General features: G+C 45.0%; 1 protein-coding gene across 1 annotated transcript in view; it reads left to right on the forward strand.

The window, feature by feature from the left end:
* ASAH2 (N-acylsphingosine amidohydrolase 2) overlaps positions 1-14,287 on the forward strand; it is a 63,370-nt gene extending 49,083 nt beyond the window's left edge. Inside the window, 4 exon segments of the mRNA XM_078150712.1 lie at positions 1,993-2,139; positions 7,092-7,151; positions 11,105-11,193; positions 13,731-14,287. Of these exon segments, the coding sequence (XP_078006838.1) occupies positions 1,993-2,139; positions 7,092-7,151; positions 11,105-11,193; positions 13,731-13,941 (507 nt within the window). The 3' untranslated portion in view covers positions 13,942-14,287.
* The last annotated feature ends 2,334 nt before the right edge of the window (positions 14,288-16,621 follow it).

Genomic DNA, 16,621 nt, shown 5'->3' on the forward strand with positions numbered 1-16,621 from the left:
TTCTATCTTGAGTGTCCTTACCACCCCAACATGGATCACTACCAATAATTATGGCTATTTAAGGAAATAGCCCTGAACTTGCAGAACTTAGGAGACTAAAGCCATGTAGAGGAACCCATAGCCCCAGCAGAAGTTGTGAAACAATGAAGAAATGTCCCAAGATAAACCTCTCAATCAGCCAATCCATCCATCCATCCATCCATCCATCCATCCATTAATCCATCCATCCATCCCTCCACATGCTTTTATTAAGCACCTACTGTGTTCTAAGTGCTAGGGATACAAAGACAAAAAATGGACCAATCCCTGCCCTCAGGGAACTTACATTCTACAAGGGGAAAACATGTACACATATAAGTTTATACAAACATACACAAAATTAGCTTAGGGTTTTCAAAGAACATTTTAATCTTGGAGTAGAAGGATACATTAGGCATATTTCAATCAATCAATCAATAGTTAGTAAGCACCTACTATGTGCTAGCCAGTGTGCTAAACACTGGGAATGCAGAGAGAAGCAAAAAACAGTCCTCAAGGAGCTCATAGTCTGGTGGTGGGGGTGGTGGGAACAACACCTTCTCCATAGGGAATGTAGTTTCTAGGATGACCTTTTAATTTTCACTTCAAAACATAACCTGTAAAATTTGTTTCATTATTACCATATTTCATTAATTTATTTCCAATTAAATATATAATATCAATATACTTAAGGCATGATGCATTCTTAAATATTATTTTTATTAAATTTTGAGCCAATAACATCCACACAATATTGAGAGTAAATGTGAAAGCGTGATTTGATTTGAATAGATTTGTTTTGGGGCTCCCTTCACAGGAACCTAGGTATCTGTTTTGCAGAGTAAGGTTCATCCTGATAACAAAATGTCTTGGCTTTCCACAGTATTGTAGTTAAATGTAGGATGAAGGAGAAAGTGGACTGCTTATTGAAGTGGGGACTTTCAGAGTGATAAGACCTTACAACATCCCCTCTGGTCCAGGGCTTTGGCCTCGTGATTTGAGGAAATTGGGTTTTACTAATAAACCCATTGATTAGGTCCTGGGAAACTGAGTCATGCTAATCAAACTCACCAGTTATAAACCTAGTATAACAGTTAATTAATTTGTATTGAAAAATGTGAATGCTCAAGAGACCTGAGCTAGACAGCCAATATATTTTCTCCCTAACAAGGAAATCCTCATGGAAAAGCAGATTCATAATGGAAATCTATTTGATGAACATGGTGAGTTGGACAATTTGAAGGAATCAGCTACCCTCAAGTTATAAATGGCAGAATCATAGAAACTCAGAATTGGAAGGAGAAGGGGTTGGAGTCTACAAGAGACAGGCACACTTAGAGAGGTAGAGCCATAGCACCAGCTCCAACAAGGAGCAGACCGAAGGCAGACACAGACTTGGAATCCCCCCAGATCCATTAAAATACAGGGACAAGGATCCCCATCCCTCAACAGCCTCAGGGGTGTCCCTGTCCCATAGTACAGCGAGGAAACTTTACAACAACTACTCTAAGCCATCAATGACAGGAAACCTTCTCCTGTGCCCAGAAAGTGCGGGACACATTTATGTTGGCAGCAGAAGGGTTTTTACAAGGGATTGTGCTTTGCTTATGTGAAATGCTTTCTTGCTCAGCAATGTCAGATAATTGAGAGATTATCATTTCTGAGAAGGAACATGAACTTGGAGTCAGGAAGACTGAGGCCAAATCCTGTCTCAGACACTTGTTAGCTGAGTGACCCTGGGCAGGTCCCTTCCTCCAGCCTCATTATCTTGTATATGCTACTGGTCATTTGGAGAAGACATATGTTTAAAAGAACAGACACCCAGTTCAAATTTCAGAAAGCCTCCCTTTTAATCACAAAATCAACAATGCGGGGCAGGAGTGAAGGGGAGACTTCCTACAAATCAGGGGCCTCTCAGTGAGTGTTCGTGCATTGGATTTCCAAAATAAGCAGATTCTCTCTACCCTACTGTAGGACACAGTGGCAAATTTAAGCCGGGGGCCAGAGCCACCCTTCTTTAGCCAGCTGATGCTGCCCTGGACGTCCAATCAAGTTGATAGAACCCCAGAGAACACGACGTTTGGGGATGTGCTGCATCCAGCCAAGCCAGAGTACCAAATGGTAAGAACCTTCAAGACACGCCAGCATCTTGACTTGATTTCTGAACTTTTGTGTGTCTGGTGTTTCACTTCCCCTGTCTTCAGTGGCACCGCGTCCATTCCCACTCTTGGCTGCCACCATTTTGGCTGTCAAGTCCTCTCAAGAAGCGATCAATAGAGATGGGGCTACTGGAGATGATGGTTTTGAACTCTTCCTACTGTTCCTTTAAAATCCTTTGGTTCTGAGAGGCGGTGGTGGCAAGAACACTGCCCTTGGAGTTAGGAGGGACCTGGGGTTCAATCTGGCCTCCCACATTTATTAGCTATGGAATCAAGAGGAAGGTGCTTCAGATGACTTCTCCACCTCTCTTCTGCCCAGAGCACTCTGTCTCCTTCCCTTTGCTGGAAGCTTCCCTCAGCTCAAATCCTGCTTTCTGCAGGATGCCTTTCCTGGTAGTGCTTTCCCCTCCCAGATCACCATCATCAGCCTTGTATGTGTGCATGCATATGTGTGTGTGTGTGTGTATGTATGTATGCATATTTGTATATGTAACATACCTTGTAAATAAGGTATATTCATATACCATATATATCTTATCAATAACAAGGCTCATTCTCCATTTATATATGCATATATACATAGATTGTATCTTATTACATATGCATTATATATACCTATATATCAAGCTTCATGCTATATAGAACAAGGTATAGACACATATTTGTGCATGTATATACATGTACGTCTATGTCTATCATTTGTATTTTGTTATTTATGTATTGTCTCTTTCATTAGATTGTCAGCTCCTTGAGAGCAGGGACCATTTTTGCCTTTCTTTATATCCCCATCACTTAGCACAGTGCTTGGCACACGGTAGGTATTTAATAAATCTTGCTGCCTGACTCTGCTTCCCTTGAGGTGAAATAGTGGTGATAAGGTCTGTGGTACCGACTTCACAAGGCTTTTGTGTGACCCTGGGTAAATGACTTCATGTCTCTGTAGCTGTTTTCCCATCACTAGAATGGGCAGGGGTAATGATGTATGAAGTACCTTCCTCACAGGGCTGTCATCAGACTCAAGGAAAGGACACACAACAGAGACGTAAAGTACTTTGTGAGCTTTAGGGAAGAATGCTAATGGTGATAGGTAGCACATGGATGGCATTTTAAGGTTGGCAGAGTATCTCACAAATACCTCATTTCATCCTCACAGCAGCCCTAGGGAGGGGAGTAGTTACTGCTATCGGGCAGTGGGTTTTATGTGGCCAGACTTGGTTTGTCTAGACTTGTGGTTTTAATTGGCATAAGGAAGCTCCTTCTATCAAGGCAGATTTTCAGGTTCTAGTCTTAGAGAGTGCCTGGGCATGAAGACAAAATAAAGTGACTTGCCCAGGCCACACATCCAAGATGTTTCCGAGGTGGGACTTGAACCCTGGTCATCGTGATTTGGACCATCTCTCTAGCCTCTCCTCCAGCTGCCTTTCCTTAAGAACTCTTAAAGATGACCAAACCATAGAGGAGCTGCTGCCTGCATCAGCTACACCCACTGATGAAAGCTCACGCTTTCAAGAATTGAGGCAGAATTGCCAAGCATTTGTTACAGCCTTCTGCATACTAGGCAGTGTGCTACAGGAGCTGGGGATGCACAAATATACACGAACTGCTCCGCACCCTCAAAGGGCTTACATTTCAGTGGAGGAGACAGGGTGTACTCACATGGGGCTCCACCAAGTACATACGAATGGAGCCCAGGTAGTTTTGGGAGTGGCTGGAGACGTGATGAAGAACCTGGTGCTTGATCTGAGTCTTGAAAGGGAAGCAAGCTTTCTAAGAGGTGGAAATGAGGAGGCAGGGCATTCCTGGCATCGGGGTCAGGCAGTGCAAAGGCTTGGAGATGGGAGGCGGCGTCATCTTGCGTGTAGAGCAGTGAGGAGGTGTCTGGAAAGCAGAGCGTGAGGAGGAGGATAAAGAGTAAGAAGACCGCTAGGGTTGGGAGAGCTTTAAATGCCAAACCTAGGGTTTCTGTTTGATCCTGGAGGCGAGAAGGAGCTGCTGGAATTTATTGACGAGGGTGATGATGAGGCATGCGGGAAAATCCCTTTGGCAGCAGCCAGTGACCACCGGATGGGGTGAGAGGGGAGAGATGAGTCAGAGATGTTCCAGAAGGCTTATGAGTAGCCCAGGTGAGAGGCGATGGAGGCCTTAGCCAGCATGGTAGCTGTGTGAAGACACATGGGGAACGTTAGTAGAAAAGACAAGATTTGGCAGCTGATTGGATGAAAGAGGTGAGGAGAGGGAGGAAAGGAAGAAGGGTTCAGTCAATGACATCATGCTTATTCTGCTCAGCCCCGGAGCTACCTGTGGAAGTTACCAAGGCATAGATCAAGGCTGGCAATGAGGACAAAGCTAACAGCGGTGCTCTGCCAGCTCGGAATGGACGAGCCACGGTCGGGATGGGTGAGCGGGGGTGAGTGCCCCCTCCCCTGGAGCACTGGCTGGCAGGAGCCCTTCTCCAGGTGCTGAAGGGGAGTTTCCTATTGGCCTCACTGGCCTCCAGGGTCCCTGCGGGGCCTGAAATCCCTTCAGACTCAGAGACCCTCTTGGCCCATTCCTCTTTGCTAATATGAAGCCGAATACATTTTTCTCTTTTCAAAGGACTCTCCCAACGATGATTGACAAATCACTTCTGTGTGTTGTACACCTAGGCCAGGGGTGGGGAACCCACGGTCTCAAGGCCCCATGTGGCCCTCTAGATCCTCAAGTGTGGCCCTTTGACTGAATCCAACTTTACAGAACAAATCCCCTTAACAAAAGGATTTATTTTGTGTCATTCGGGTTCGGTCAAAGGGCCGCACTTGAGGACCTAGAAGGCCACATGTGGCTTCGAGGCCACGGGTTCCCCACCCCTGACTTAGGACTCTAGGGCAGTAATAAGAAGCTTCATTCAGGAATGAAGAAAAAGGGAGGCTGGTGCAAAACCAGCCCGGTCTGTCTCCACGGTCCTCCAGTGTCTCCTTGGCTCTGAGTGGATGAAGGGCCAGAATCTCAGGGTCATTGACCGTGAGCTGGAAGGTGCTGAGGAAGGCACCTGGTTCAACCCCCTCATTGTAGGGGCGGGCAGACTAGAGGCCAGAGGGGGCAGAGGAAGGAATCAGCCAATCAGCTTGCATTTGCTGAACACCTCCTATGTTGGAGGCACTGTATTAGTGACTGGCTGAGTTGGAATTCAAACCCAGGTCTCTTGACTTCAGATCCGTTTGGAAAATTTGAATAATTGGAAATGTTGTGGTGTTCCCTTTCCCATCTCTGCTTTTGCATTGGCTGTCGCCTGCATCTGGGTCACAGAGTCAGCTGGTCCTTCATCTGTGCTGACCTGCATTTCCTGAATATTCCCTGCTCTTGGCCTTGGAGCTGTGTTGAATTTCACTTATCCACCTTGGAGTGTCTGAACAAGGAGTAATAGGCTTACTTGCCATCCTTGCCTATCGAATAATATCAGCAGTAAAGCAAACTGGAATGTGGAGAAGGTTAGAAGGGAGCCCAAGGCTGTGGCCTAGATGTGCTGAGTGGATTCAGAATTGATGGAACGATTCCTTGCAGCCCATCCTCAGGCCCTTGGAACCTGGGGAGATGCCTGGTGCTCCAGGACTGATTTTAATGAGCCGTCCTCAGCCAGCATCCTCCCTGCTTCTTCCCATAAGTTTGAGCTGCTGCGGGTGTACTCAGGCTTCTGGAGAAGCTGGTGGGCTGTGAACCTTTGTATGATACTGCCTGCAGACTGGATGGTTTTTAAAATAACTGCTATGAATGCAGGGGGACAGAACTTCAGTTGGAAATGACCCCAGTGGCTGTCCATCCTGTCCTGCCCAAAGCAGTCTCATTTACCTTTGGGATAGGGGGAAAGGTGCTGACCTCATAGGAGCACTTTACCTGACGTGGGCTGAAGTTTGGCTCTTGGCAACTTTTGCACATTATTTTTGGTTCATTCCCCTTATAGACTCTGCTTAGCCAGTGGGGGCCTTGGAAAGTAAAATTTAATCAGTCTGGAGCTAGCTGGATGGGACTGAAGGAGATGTGGGGAGGGAGGTGACTTGTCCAAGGTCATGTAGGTAGGGAGTGTCATTGTTAGGATTTGAATGCAGATTCTCCAACTCCTGAGTCAGTATTCTTGCCATTTTATAAAATTCAATCAAGCATTTATTAAGTGTTTGCTGTGTGCCAGGGGTTGTGTCAAAAATTAAAATGCAATTAAAATGAGATAGTCCTAGTGTTTAAGCAGCTTGTAGCATAGAAACACGAGAACATACAGAAGATGGGAACAGGGAATGGACCCGGGATTTCTTTGAAGTGAGGAAAGCTCCTCTACCAATGCAGGTTGGCACCTTCTTTGCTGCTGAGAGCCTTGGACTGGTGCTCAGAGCCCTGAGGGGTCGGTTATGTGACCTGTCGCTGCTCAGAACCAGTGGGGGCCAAAAGCAGGGCTTGGACCAGTCTGGTCCTTCTGGCTCTGAGGCTGGCTCTCTATTCCTGACATTGCACCACCTGGAATACAAAATAAATGAGTTAATGAGGGGTAGGGGGCAGTAGCAGCTTCCCAAAATATGGATGCAATATAGACTGTGCAGACAATAGAGTACTGGACTTGGAGTTAGGAAGACGTGAGTTCAAATCCAGCTTCAGACATTTACTAACTGTGTGATCCTGGGCAAGTCACTTTAACCTCTGTCTGCCTCAGTTTCCTCATCTGTAAAATAGGGATCATAATTGTACCTATCTCCCAGAGTTATTACATGAAGCTCAATTATATATATATATATGTGTGTATATATGTATATATGTGCATATATGTATATATGTGTGTGTGTGTGTGTATATATGTAGTACTTTGCAAACCTTAAAGTGCTATATAGAGGCTAGCTGTTTTTAAAGAAATGTCCTCATCATATCTCACCAGATAACTTCTATTTTCTTCAGGGTGAGGTTGCTGAGGTCGTGTTTGTTGGTGCTAACCCGAAGAATTCAGCAGAAAACCTGGTGAGAATCATTATAATACTACACAAAGGTGGTCTGAAGGAAAACTGGAGTTAGCACTCCTGCACTGTTTCTTTGGGTGCCTCTTACCCTCTCCCTGCACTTTCCAGCTCCCTCCCCACACCCAAGGACACCCAGTGTCAGACATGTCTCTTGTCAACTCACAGTCCCCTAGGATGGTAGTCATTGGTCTGGGATGAAGCCTCAGGTCGTTGACCTTCAGTCATCCAAGTCTGCTCATCTTGTGTGTGTGAGGCTGAGGAAGCAAAAAGCCCCCGACAATGAACGAGGTGATGTTCTTCAAAAGCTTGGTGCAGCTGAGTTGTGGGGGCGCTCACGTGCACACTGGCGATTTCAGCCATAGCGGTGGACTGCAGGGGCAAATATTTTTGGTTGAGGGAATATGGTGGTGAGATTTCAATGCCTCTGAAATCCTATCAGGTCTACTTCACCTATATGTAAAAACTCACCCTGCAATGATGTGCTCTCCCTCTCCCCTCTCTTCCTTCCTCTCTGTCTCTCTCTGTCTCTCTCTGTCTCTCTCTCTGTCTCTGTCTCTCTCTCTGTCTCTGTCTCTCTCTCTCTCTCTCTGTCTCTCTCTCTCTCTCTGTCTCTCTCTCTGTCTCTCTCTCTGTCTCTGTCTCTCTCTGTCTCTCTCTGTCTCTCTGTCTCTCTCTCTTCTCCTCCTCCTTTTCCTCTCCTCCCCTCTCCTGTCCTCTTCTTTTCTCTCTCCACCCTCTTCCTGTACATACATACATCACATACATACAGAGTATGCAAATCCATGTGCTCACACAAACAGTTTCCTACATCAATGAAACTACTAATCAGGCTAAAACAATGTTTATGGAGGGTATATGTGTAAACATGGATCTCCTGCGTGCACACATAAACATACAATATCAATCAATATATGTTTATTAAGTGCCTGCTGTATTGCCGATACTGTATTAAGAACTAAGGATACAAAAGACAATCCCTGTCCTCAAGGAGCTAACACTTACATATCACACATATCCATATACAGACATAACAGACACACATAAGCACATACATGTATGCCATGTATGCATACCAGACATGCAGTGCACATTTTTTGGGGGGTTGTTGGTATAGAGAATCCCAGGTAAGAGGACTCTGTCTGACAATGTAGATTGGCCCCTGCTCTACATCTGAGAGTCTTAGACAATTTTCTAAAAATACTGAGCAGGTAATTTGACTCTCCAAGGTCACATAGCCAACATGTGTCAGAGGCAAGACTTGAACCCAGATCTTGCTGACTCAACAGCCTGCTTCCTATCTGCTAGGTCCAACTGCCTTTCATATATACTCAAATATACGCACACACATACACACATGTACACCTATATAATATAACACACATGTACATCTGCATATATGCATATGTATATGCACATATACATATGTACACGTATACATATGTCTAGACCTGTGGTTTTGTTGGCATTCGGCAATTTCCATTGTGAAAACTCTCTTCACCATTGGAAATCGGCACCTCCTTAGTCACTCAGAGTCTCAGAGCACTGTTTGGGGCATGACAGGTTAGTGACTTGCTCAAGGTCACACAGCCAGGATGGGTCCAACTTGCTTTTCCTGATTCCAAGACCAGTCCTCACTTCTCCATGGTATCCTGCTGGTCCTTTGAACAAATGTCTATACTTGGTTTCTATTTCCAAAGACTAGGCAGAGAGGCTTACTGGATTAAGAGCTAGCCTTGGAGTCAAAAAGACCTAGATTTAGATCCTGTCTAGGATTTCGATACGAGCTGCATGACCCTGAGCAAGTAGTCACTGGACCTCTCCACGATCTCAGTAATTCTCTAAGACTCTGAGTGATGCATGACTTGTCAATGTCCATTTGTGTGGGGACTATCCACACCAGAAGCTCCCTACACCCATATCATCAACAGTCTAGTCACCTCTAAACTCTGTTCAAAAGATGATGCTATTTGTAGCATCATTACTATCCTGGGCTGTATGCAATCTTGGTTTAATCTGTGACCCCTAGGTCTCACTGCCCTGAAGAAGTTGTTTTTCTGCTGGACAGCCAGCCTGGACAGGCTCCATGTCATTTGTCATTCTGCCTTTCTGCTGGTAGACGTTCTTGCTAAACAACTCCCTTCCCCCTGACTCCTGTCTCTGACCAGTCACAACAACGTCATTCTTGTGTAGCATTTGCTGGTCTAGATCTGGCCCCGTGGGGGATTTTGGACTTCTTGGAAATTCACTTTTTTAAAAAGCAAGTAAGAGCCGTGCCTAATGATGTTTGATACATTTTGCATTTTTATATAACGATTTTCTGGAGGATATATCAAAGGGCTCTTTGGAAAGGATATGATTAATCAGCCTATTTGATATCCATGGGAACCAGGCAGCCAGGGAAATATGTTCTCTGTCATTGCCATGGAGAAACAGCAGTGCCTAAAGTTGAAAGGCTAGCCGTGAAAACAGATTCTTTTCCTTCAGGAGACTCTTGACGCCTCCAGGTAAATGATTTGCATGGTCATTTGCATATATGGAATTAACTATGCTTCTGGAAAAGTGGGCAGGGGTGAAGAGAGGCCTCTTGGGTTCCTGAACCTGGTGTCCTAACACAGGGTTCTTGGCTAATTAAGCCTCTGCCTCACTAATAATAATAATAATAATAATAATAATAATAATAATAATAATAATAATAATAATAATAAAATAATAATAACAACAACAACAACAATTTATATAGTACTTTAAGGTTCATAAAGCACATTGTATATGCTAAATCATTGGTCCCCACAACAACCCTGTGAGGTCAGGTGCAGGTTTCAAACTCAGATCTTTCTGACTTTAAGTCCAGTGAGCTACCCACTGAGCCACCTGGTTGCCCTGTGCCCTAGTCCCCAGCCAAGTCAGCAAAAAGGAGAGCTCTTGGATTCCTCCCAAACCTATTCAAGTCCCAGGCACATTCAACTTGATTTAATTCAATTATATAAGCATTTAGTAAGTACTTACTATTTACTAGGCATTGTATGAGGCACTGTGGTTACAAATGCATAATGGATACCCTTTAAGGAACTTGCATTGTATTTGAGGAGACATGTTCACAAGAAAGTCCAAAATATAGCAAATGTGGACATAGCACTGAGGAGCCGGGCAGGCTGACCTGCTAATTATCCACCGAGCTAGTGGACCTTACTTCCCTTCCATCTTGTGGTCAGCTCACTGCTCTTCAGGGGCTTTTCCTTTCCAAGGAAGAGCCCTTTGGGGAAGAGACCATCCTTTGGGGTCTGCCTTGCTTTGGAAAACCTCTAAGGGCACAAGAATCCCAAGTTCATTGCCAGGTTTGTCACAGTTCAACATTAGTCTCTTACGTTGTCCAGCTGTTCTAAATGAACTGTCCTGCTCCCAGGTTCAGTCTAAATCAAATATTTTGTGTCTCTGGAAAAAGGAATTTTCTCTTTTCCCTCTCAATTTGTAACCATTAAATGCAACATAATACACAGTTTAATACTTCGGTTAATCAAAAGCTTTGTCCTATTGGATGGCTTAAGAAACATCGAGTAGCCTGAAAAACAAAACCCAAGCCCAGAGGGCAGGGAGGAGGTGAATGTGAGTCAATGGCTCAACAAATGTTGGACCTTCTTTGGAGAAAGGGAAGTGAGAAGGGTGAAGACAGCCACTGGTCCTTCTGTCTACCCAAACTGGATCCTCTGTGCGTGATTTGCCCCAGATATAGTTTGGGCTGTCATCATCCTCACAGTTGTGACTCGGTACTTCCAGCAGTCAAGGGACTGCCTTCCCCCACTCATGGTGTCCTCTTGCCCCTCCTTCTTGCCTGTTTCTATGGTCTTCTTCTATCGGCTTCTGCATTTCCTACCCATAACCCCCTGTTCCCAGATTAGGGTCAGTGGCACTCTGGGTATTTTCAGTGTCCAACTGGATAACTTATTTATATTCTAGACAGATCACACCTTCCTGACAGTTGAGAAGTATGAGAACACTTCAGCGATGTGGCAGACAGTGCATAATGATGCCTCATGGGATACCAGGTGAGTCGCTCTGTCCTGTCTCTTAAACCTTGAATGGGGTTGGTTCCTGAAGCCTGGATATGAAAGTGAAATGGGCAAGACCCATTGGCTATGTGGTGCTGAATGAATAGCATTGGGTTCACCAACTGTCTTACGGACTCATTGGTTTTTTCTACTTCGTCTCACCTTGGCCCAGGGGTGACCCTGGTTTCTTGGAGGCCATTCCAGCGGAGGACACATGCTGTGGCAGGCTTCACCTGGCTGGAAAGGCTATGAGTCTGACTCTGATGATGGACCCTGTGTCTACCAGGCTGCCTAAATTCAGAGGGGCTCATGCCAGGATAGCTGCTAGGGATGGGGCATGGTGGTGGTAAATTTTGGTGCCAAAGTAAATCATCCGCAGAATTTTCATTGACATCTTTAGTTTTTACATCATTTTCATTATATATTCTTTCCCATGCTCCCAATCCCTTATAGCAAAGAATAAAAAAAGAGAAAAAAAACCCAATACCTAACAATTCAGCAGCTCCTGAGCCACGTTCTCTGCTAGAATCCCTGTCGCCTGCCCATATCGTATCTTTGCAGAGAAGGGGAGGAAGGAGGGGATTCTCCTCTCTCTTCTTTGGGCTCAAGCTCAGTTGTTGTAACTTCACAGCAGTCAGAGTTTTTTGCTCTTGCTTTTTCTATTTACAACCTTTTACGTGGCAACTATTTAAAAATAACTTTTATTGATATCTTTTGTTTCTGTATTTCCAACGGCTTTCTCTCTCCTCCTCCTCCTCCTTCCCCCCTGGGAGCTATCCCCTTTAATAGAGAGTAAAGAAGAGGGAAAACACCAGAAGCACACTGTTGCCATCGCATGCTGTGTTCCACACCCACAGCCCCTGCTTCTGCAAAGTAGGGAGGAGGGGGCATTTTTCCATCTCTTCTTTGGGACCAAACTTGGTGGTCATGATTTCTCAGCTTTCAAGGTCAATTCTGATGTTCTTATTCTTTCCTTTGACATCATTGCACACAACTCTTAAAGACCCAAGGGATCTGGATTCAAAGCTTGGCTTTGCTACTCACTATCTGTGTGACCTTGGATAAGGCCTCAGTTTCCTCATATGTAAGATGAGGGGGTTCATAGGATCTGAGATTTAGATCTATCAGACAGCTTAGGGATCATTGAGTGCAATCCCCAACCCACTCCCCATTTCACAGGGTTGGACTGTACAATCCCTTTTAATGCTAAGTGTATGATCTTACTAAGTCATGGAGGGTTATAGTCTAGGTTGGTAGAAGGAATAATAATAATAGCCCTTATAACTAGCGTTTATGTAGCACTTTAAGGTTGTCAAAATACTTAACAAATTTGACTTGTCCTCACAGCAGCCCTGGGAGGAAGTGCTATAATTATCTCCATCCTATAGGTGAGGAAACTGAGATTAAGTGACTTGCCCAGGACCATACAGGTAGAAAGTATCTGGGGCAGGATTTGAATTCGGGTCTTCTGACCCATGGAGCTGCCTTGAAGTAGTGAGATGTTTTGTTTGTCGCTTTCTACCAAACTAGGTATATGTCTGTGGTTAGTGAGCTCACTTGTGTAAAGAGCAGTCTCTGCCCTCTGCAATCCAGCCTCCACACAGCTGCCCGGAGCATCTTCCTAAGAACCAGGTGTGACCCTGTAATTCTCCTGCAGAGAGAACTTCAGTTGTTCTCTGTTGCTCGGAGGGCAGGGCACTTCTGGTCCCTGGGACTCCTGGAGGTGGGAGCTTCGTTTGTGAAATGGGAAAACGAGAGAACACATAACGATGAGGATATGTGATCTATCCTTCATTATCCTCTTCCTCTTCCTGACACCAGATATTGACTGCACACCTACTATGCTCCAGGCCCTGAGGATCGTACAAGGCATAGTCCTGTTCTCTGAAAACGTCAGGTGAAACCTGAATACAAACAGATTAAATATGTGTGTGTGTGTGGGGGGGGGCAGGCTGTGTGAGAGGCAGCCCAGCAGAATTCACAGAGGACGGTGGAATCAGGAAGCCCGGGGTTCACCCTCTGTTGAGGGCATATGCTGACTCGAGGCAGGTAGGCAGTGATCCGGTGAATAGAGGGGAAGACCTGAGTTCAAATTCCACTCAGGCAACATACTAACTTTATGACCTTGGGCAAGTCACTTAACCTGTTTGCCTCAGTTTCCTGAGGCAAATATATAATAATATATATGATATATTTGTGTATCATATATATTATATATATAACATATTATATGATAATAACACCTACCTCCCAGGGCTATTATGAAGCGCAAATGAGATAATATTTGTAAAGCACATAGCGAAGTGCCTGACACATAGTAGGCTTTTCCCCCGCTTCAACCTTTGTGACTCTAGGCAAATTACTTAAGCTCTAGTTGTCCTGGGCAACTTACCAGGACTCTAAGGTACAGACACCTTCCTTATTTGTCCCTCCTAGGGAGGAGGGTTCCCTTCTGGCCATCCCTTCTTTCAGACTTTCTAAAAATACCTCATTTCATTAAGATAAAACGTTTTTCCTTTTATTTTTGACATCAGGTTTTACTGGCATCAAGGATCCTCCGGTCAGAGCAATGTGACGATCGAATGGCACATTGCGGACACCACCCCGCCGGGCCTTTACAGGATCCGCTACTTTGGGCATAACAGGGAGCAGAATTTCCTGCAGTCAGCTGTGTTTCCTCCCTTCCAAGGCACCTCGGCCCCATTCTGGGTTGTGGGTGCCTATCATGAGCCAACAACCAACTGAAAGGGCCGTTCTCTTCTACGCCCCCTGTAATTGGCAGAGGATGGGCACCCACAACCCGCGCCTTCAAACCGGACGTTTAGCGCTCACGGGGAGAGTGGGTGTCCACACACATGCTCGTGTGTGAGTGTTTGGGGGCGGGTCTGGGACCCATGCAACGCTACGGCCTCAGGAGCCGTGAGGTGCGCTGGGAGAAAGCCAGAATCCTCTGATTTCATTCCCGACTCGCTGCTGATGCCATCCAGAAGAGCAGATAGCTTCAGAGCAAAACCTCTGGTGTTTTGACAAGAGTGACAGAAGACTTGTAAATAGTGATTAAACAATTTATTCATGAAAGGTTTTTTTAAAATATGTGTGTGTATGAGTGTGTGTGTGTGCATGTGCCCACTTTGGTGGGATCACAAATGAATTTCAGAAGATCCCATAATCATAGCTGGGTGGCATAGTGGATAGACCAGGCTTGGGGTCAGGAAGACTTGAGTTCAGATACAGCCTTTGACACTTGCACTAACCAGCTGTGTGACCCTGGGCAAGTCACTTAACCTCTGTTTGCCTCAGTTTCCTCAGCTGTAAAATGGGGATAATAATGGTACTTCCTTCTCAGGGTTGTTGAGACGATAAAATGAGATAATGCAGTATTTGTAAAGCACTTCGCACAGTGCCTGGCACATAGTACGCACGAAATGCTTATTCCCTTCCCTCCCTTCATCGGTCTAGAACTAAAAGGGACTTTGTGGTCTATCTAGTCCAAACTCAGATAGAAATAGGACAGACACCACTAAACCACAGATAAGGGTCCCTGCCTGCAGGTGGTGAATTAGAAAAACACATTAACATTACCTATGATCTATTGAATTTTTATTTATTTTATGAAATATTTCCCAATTACATTTTCATCTCATTGGGCCACACTCAGGATTTTTGGGCCGTGTGTTTGAGTCCAACTCTCTGATTTTATGGAGGGGGAAACTGAAGCTCAGAAAGGGTGAGTGGTTTGCCCAATGTCGCACAAACCGTAAGTCTGAGGTGGGATCTGAGCTTGGGTTCTCGGAGTGCGGAGACGGGTCTTGGAACTGTGCCACATACGAAGCAGTCAGCTTGTGTGGAAAGAGGATTAAATTTAGAATGGGAGGATGTGTGTTCAGGTCCCAGGCCTGAAGATTGCTCACTTTGTAAGCTTGGGCCCTTAACCATCTCAGTTTACTCACACCTGGGAGTGAGAGAGAATTTCCTCCTCCCTGTTTCAGGTGATACAGTTGTGGAGGAACTGCAGTGAAATGACTGTGAGCAGGTGTGAAAAAATTTACTGCAATTTCCAACAAGGTGTGAATAAGAACTTGGTCTACTTGAGAAGATAATACGGTCTCTGTCATTGGAGAAAACAACTGATACCACGTAGGAAGTATCTTGTGATTGTCTGAGAAAATCACTCGTGTCCCTTAGGTCTATATTTAGGAACAGCCATTTGTTTAGCAGTTGTGGGGTCCAGGCTGAGGAGCACTTTGTCAAGGTAGAACTCTTCTCCTTGTACTAGAGGGCAGCATGCAGGGAGAGGGGACTTTGCTTTTTCTCCCCAATGCTAAATCATGAGCAGCAGGAGACTATGAATCCCACTGGGAGAAGAGAATCACTGCAGAAAACACAAAATCCAGTCACCTGAGGGAGAAGTTAGCTTAAAGGAGCATGACTCCTTGTAGCAGAGAGGTGTGCCGGTCATGAACGCAAGAAAGGAGCAGAACAAGGAGCCCAGCAGAGTGGCTTGACCAGAAGAGATTCATGAAGACTCTACAAAGAGACTTCAATCAGGAATTGTGAGTTATTCTCTGCTTGTGTGTCTCACGACCATTGTGTTCTAAGTTTGAGCTTACTCATCCCATATGAATTTGTAGGACTGTTACTCAGTATATGGAGCCTGTCAACTTGGGGAGGGAATGTTTTGTATTAACTGTTCCAAGTAAACGTCTTTGCTAAAAGCTAATTAAGTATACGGGCAGTTTGTTGACAGGAGGCACACCTGTGGGGGCTTCTGAGCTACAGAAGTAGGAATAGCCACTACAGGGTTACCTAAGAATAGCAACCACCTCTGGAGAGCCAGCCTATGAGTTTGAACACAAGTTGTAGGAAATAGCCAGAGGGGTTATTAGTAGAAAATGAGGGAGTCAGATGAGATAGCCTCTGAGTTTCCATCCAGCTCTACATCTATGATTCTGTGACCTTTAAAGTTCTCTGGTTTTTTTTTTTTAATTTTAGAGTCACTCTGGCATAGTGGATAGAGAGCTGATAGAGAAATCTGGAAGTTCTGAGTTAAAGTTCTTCCTCTGACATATAATGTCCTCATGACACAGCAGTTAACCTTTCTGCACTCTAGGCATATCTCTAAGACCGTAAGTTGCAGATAAAGTTCCCATCTTCATTAGTAGAGGGTTTTTCCTCATCCAGAAGTTCCCTATACCAGTGGAATCACATATCTAGTCCTTGTTTCTGCTTGGGAGTGAATGGGATGGTGATAACCAGTTGAAGAGAAGGTGGCACTGTTTAATTCTAATTCTGTTTTCTCTGCCAAGGAGAATGCCATTTGGCCTTGAAAAGATAAAACAGAAATGGCCAAGAGGGAGTTGATATCCAAAAGATGTGAGCAGATAGGTAGTAAGAGAGCACCTGACTGCCCTTGAGGAATTCAAGT

This window comes from Phascolarctos cinereus, unplaced genomic scaffold, assembly GCF_003287225.1.
Source record: "Phascolarctos cinereus isolate Bilbo 61053 unplaced genomic scaffold, phaCin_HiC Scaffold_3;HRSCAF=262, whole genome shotgun sequence".
NCBI lineage: Eukaryota > Metazoa > Chordata > Mammalia > Diprotodontia > Phascolarctidae > Phascolarctos > Phascolarctos cinereus.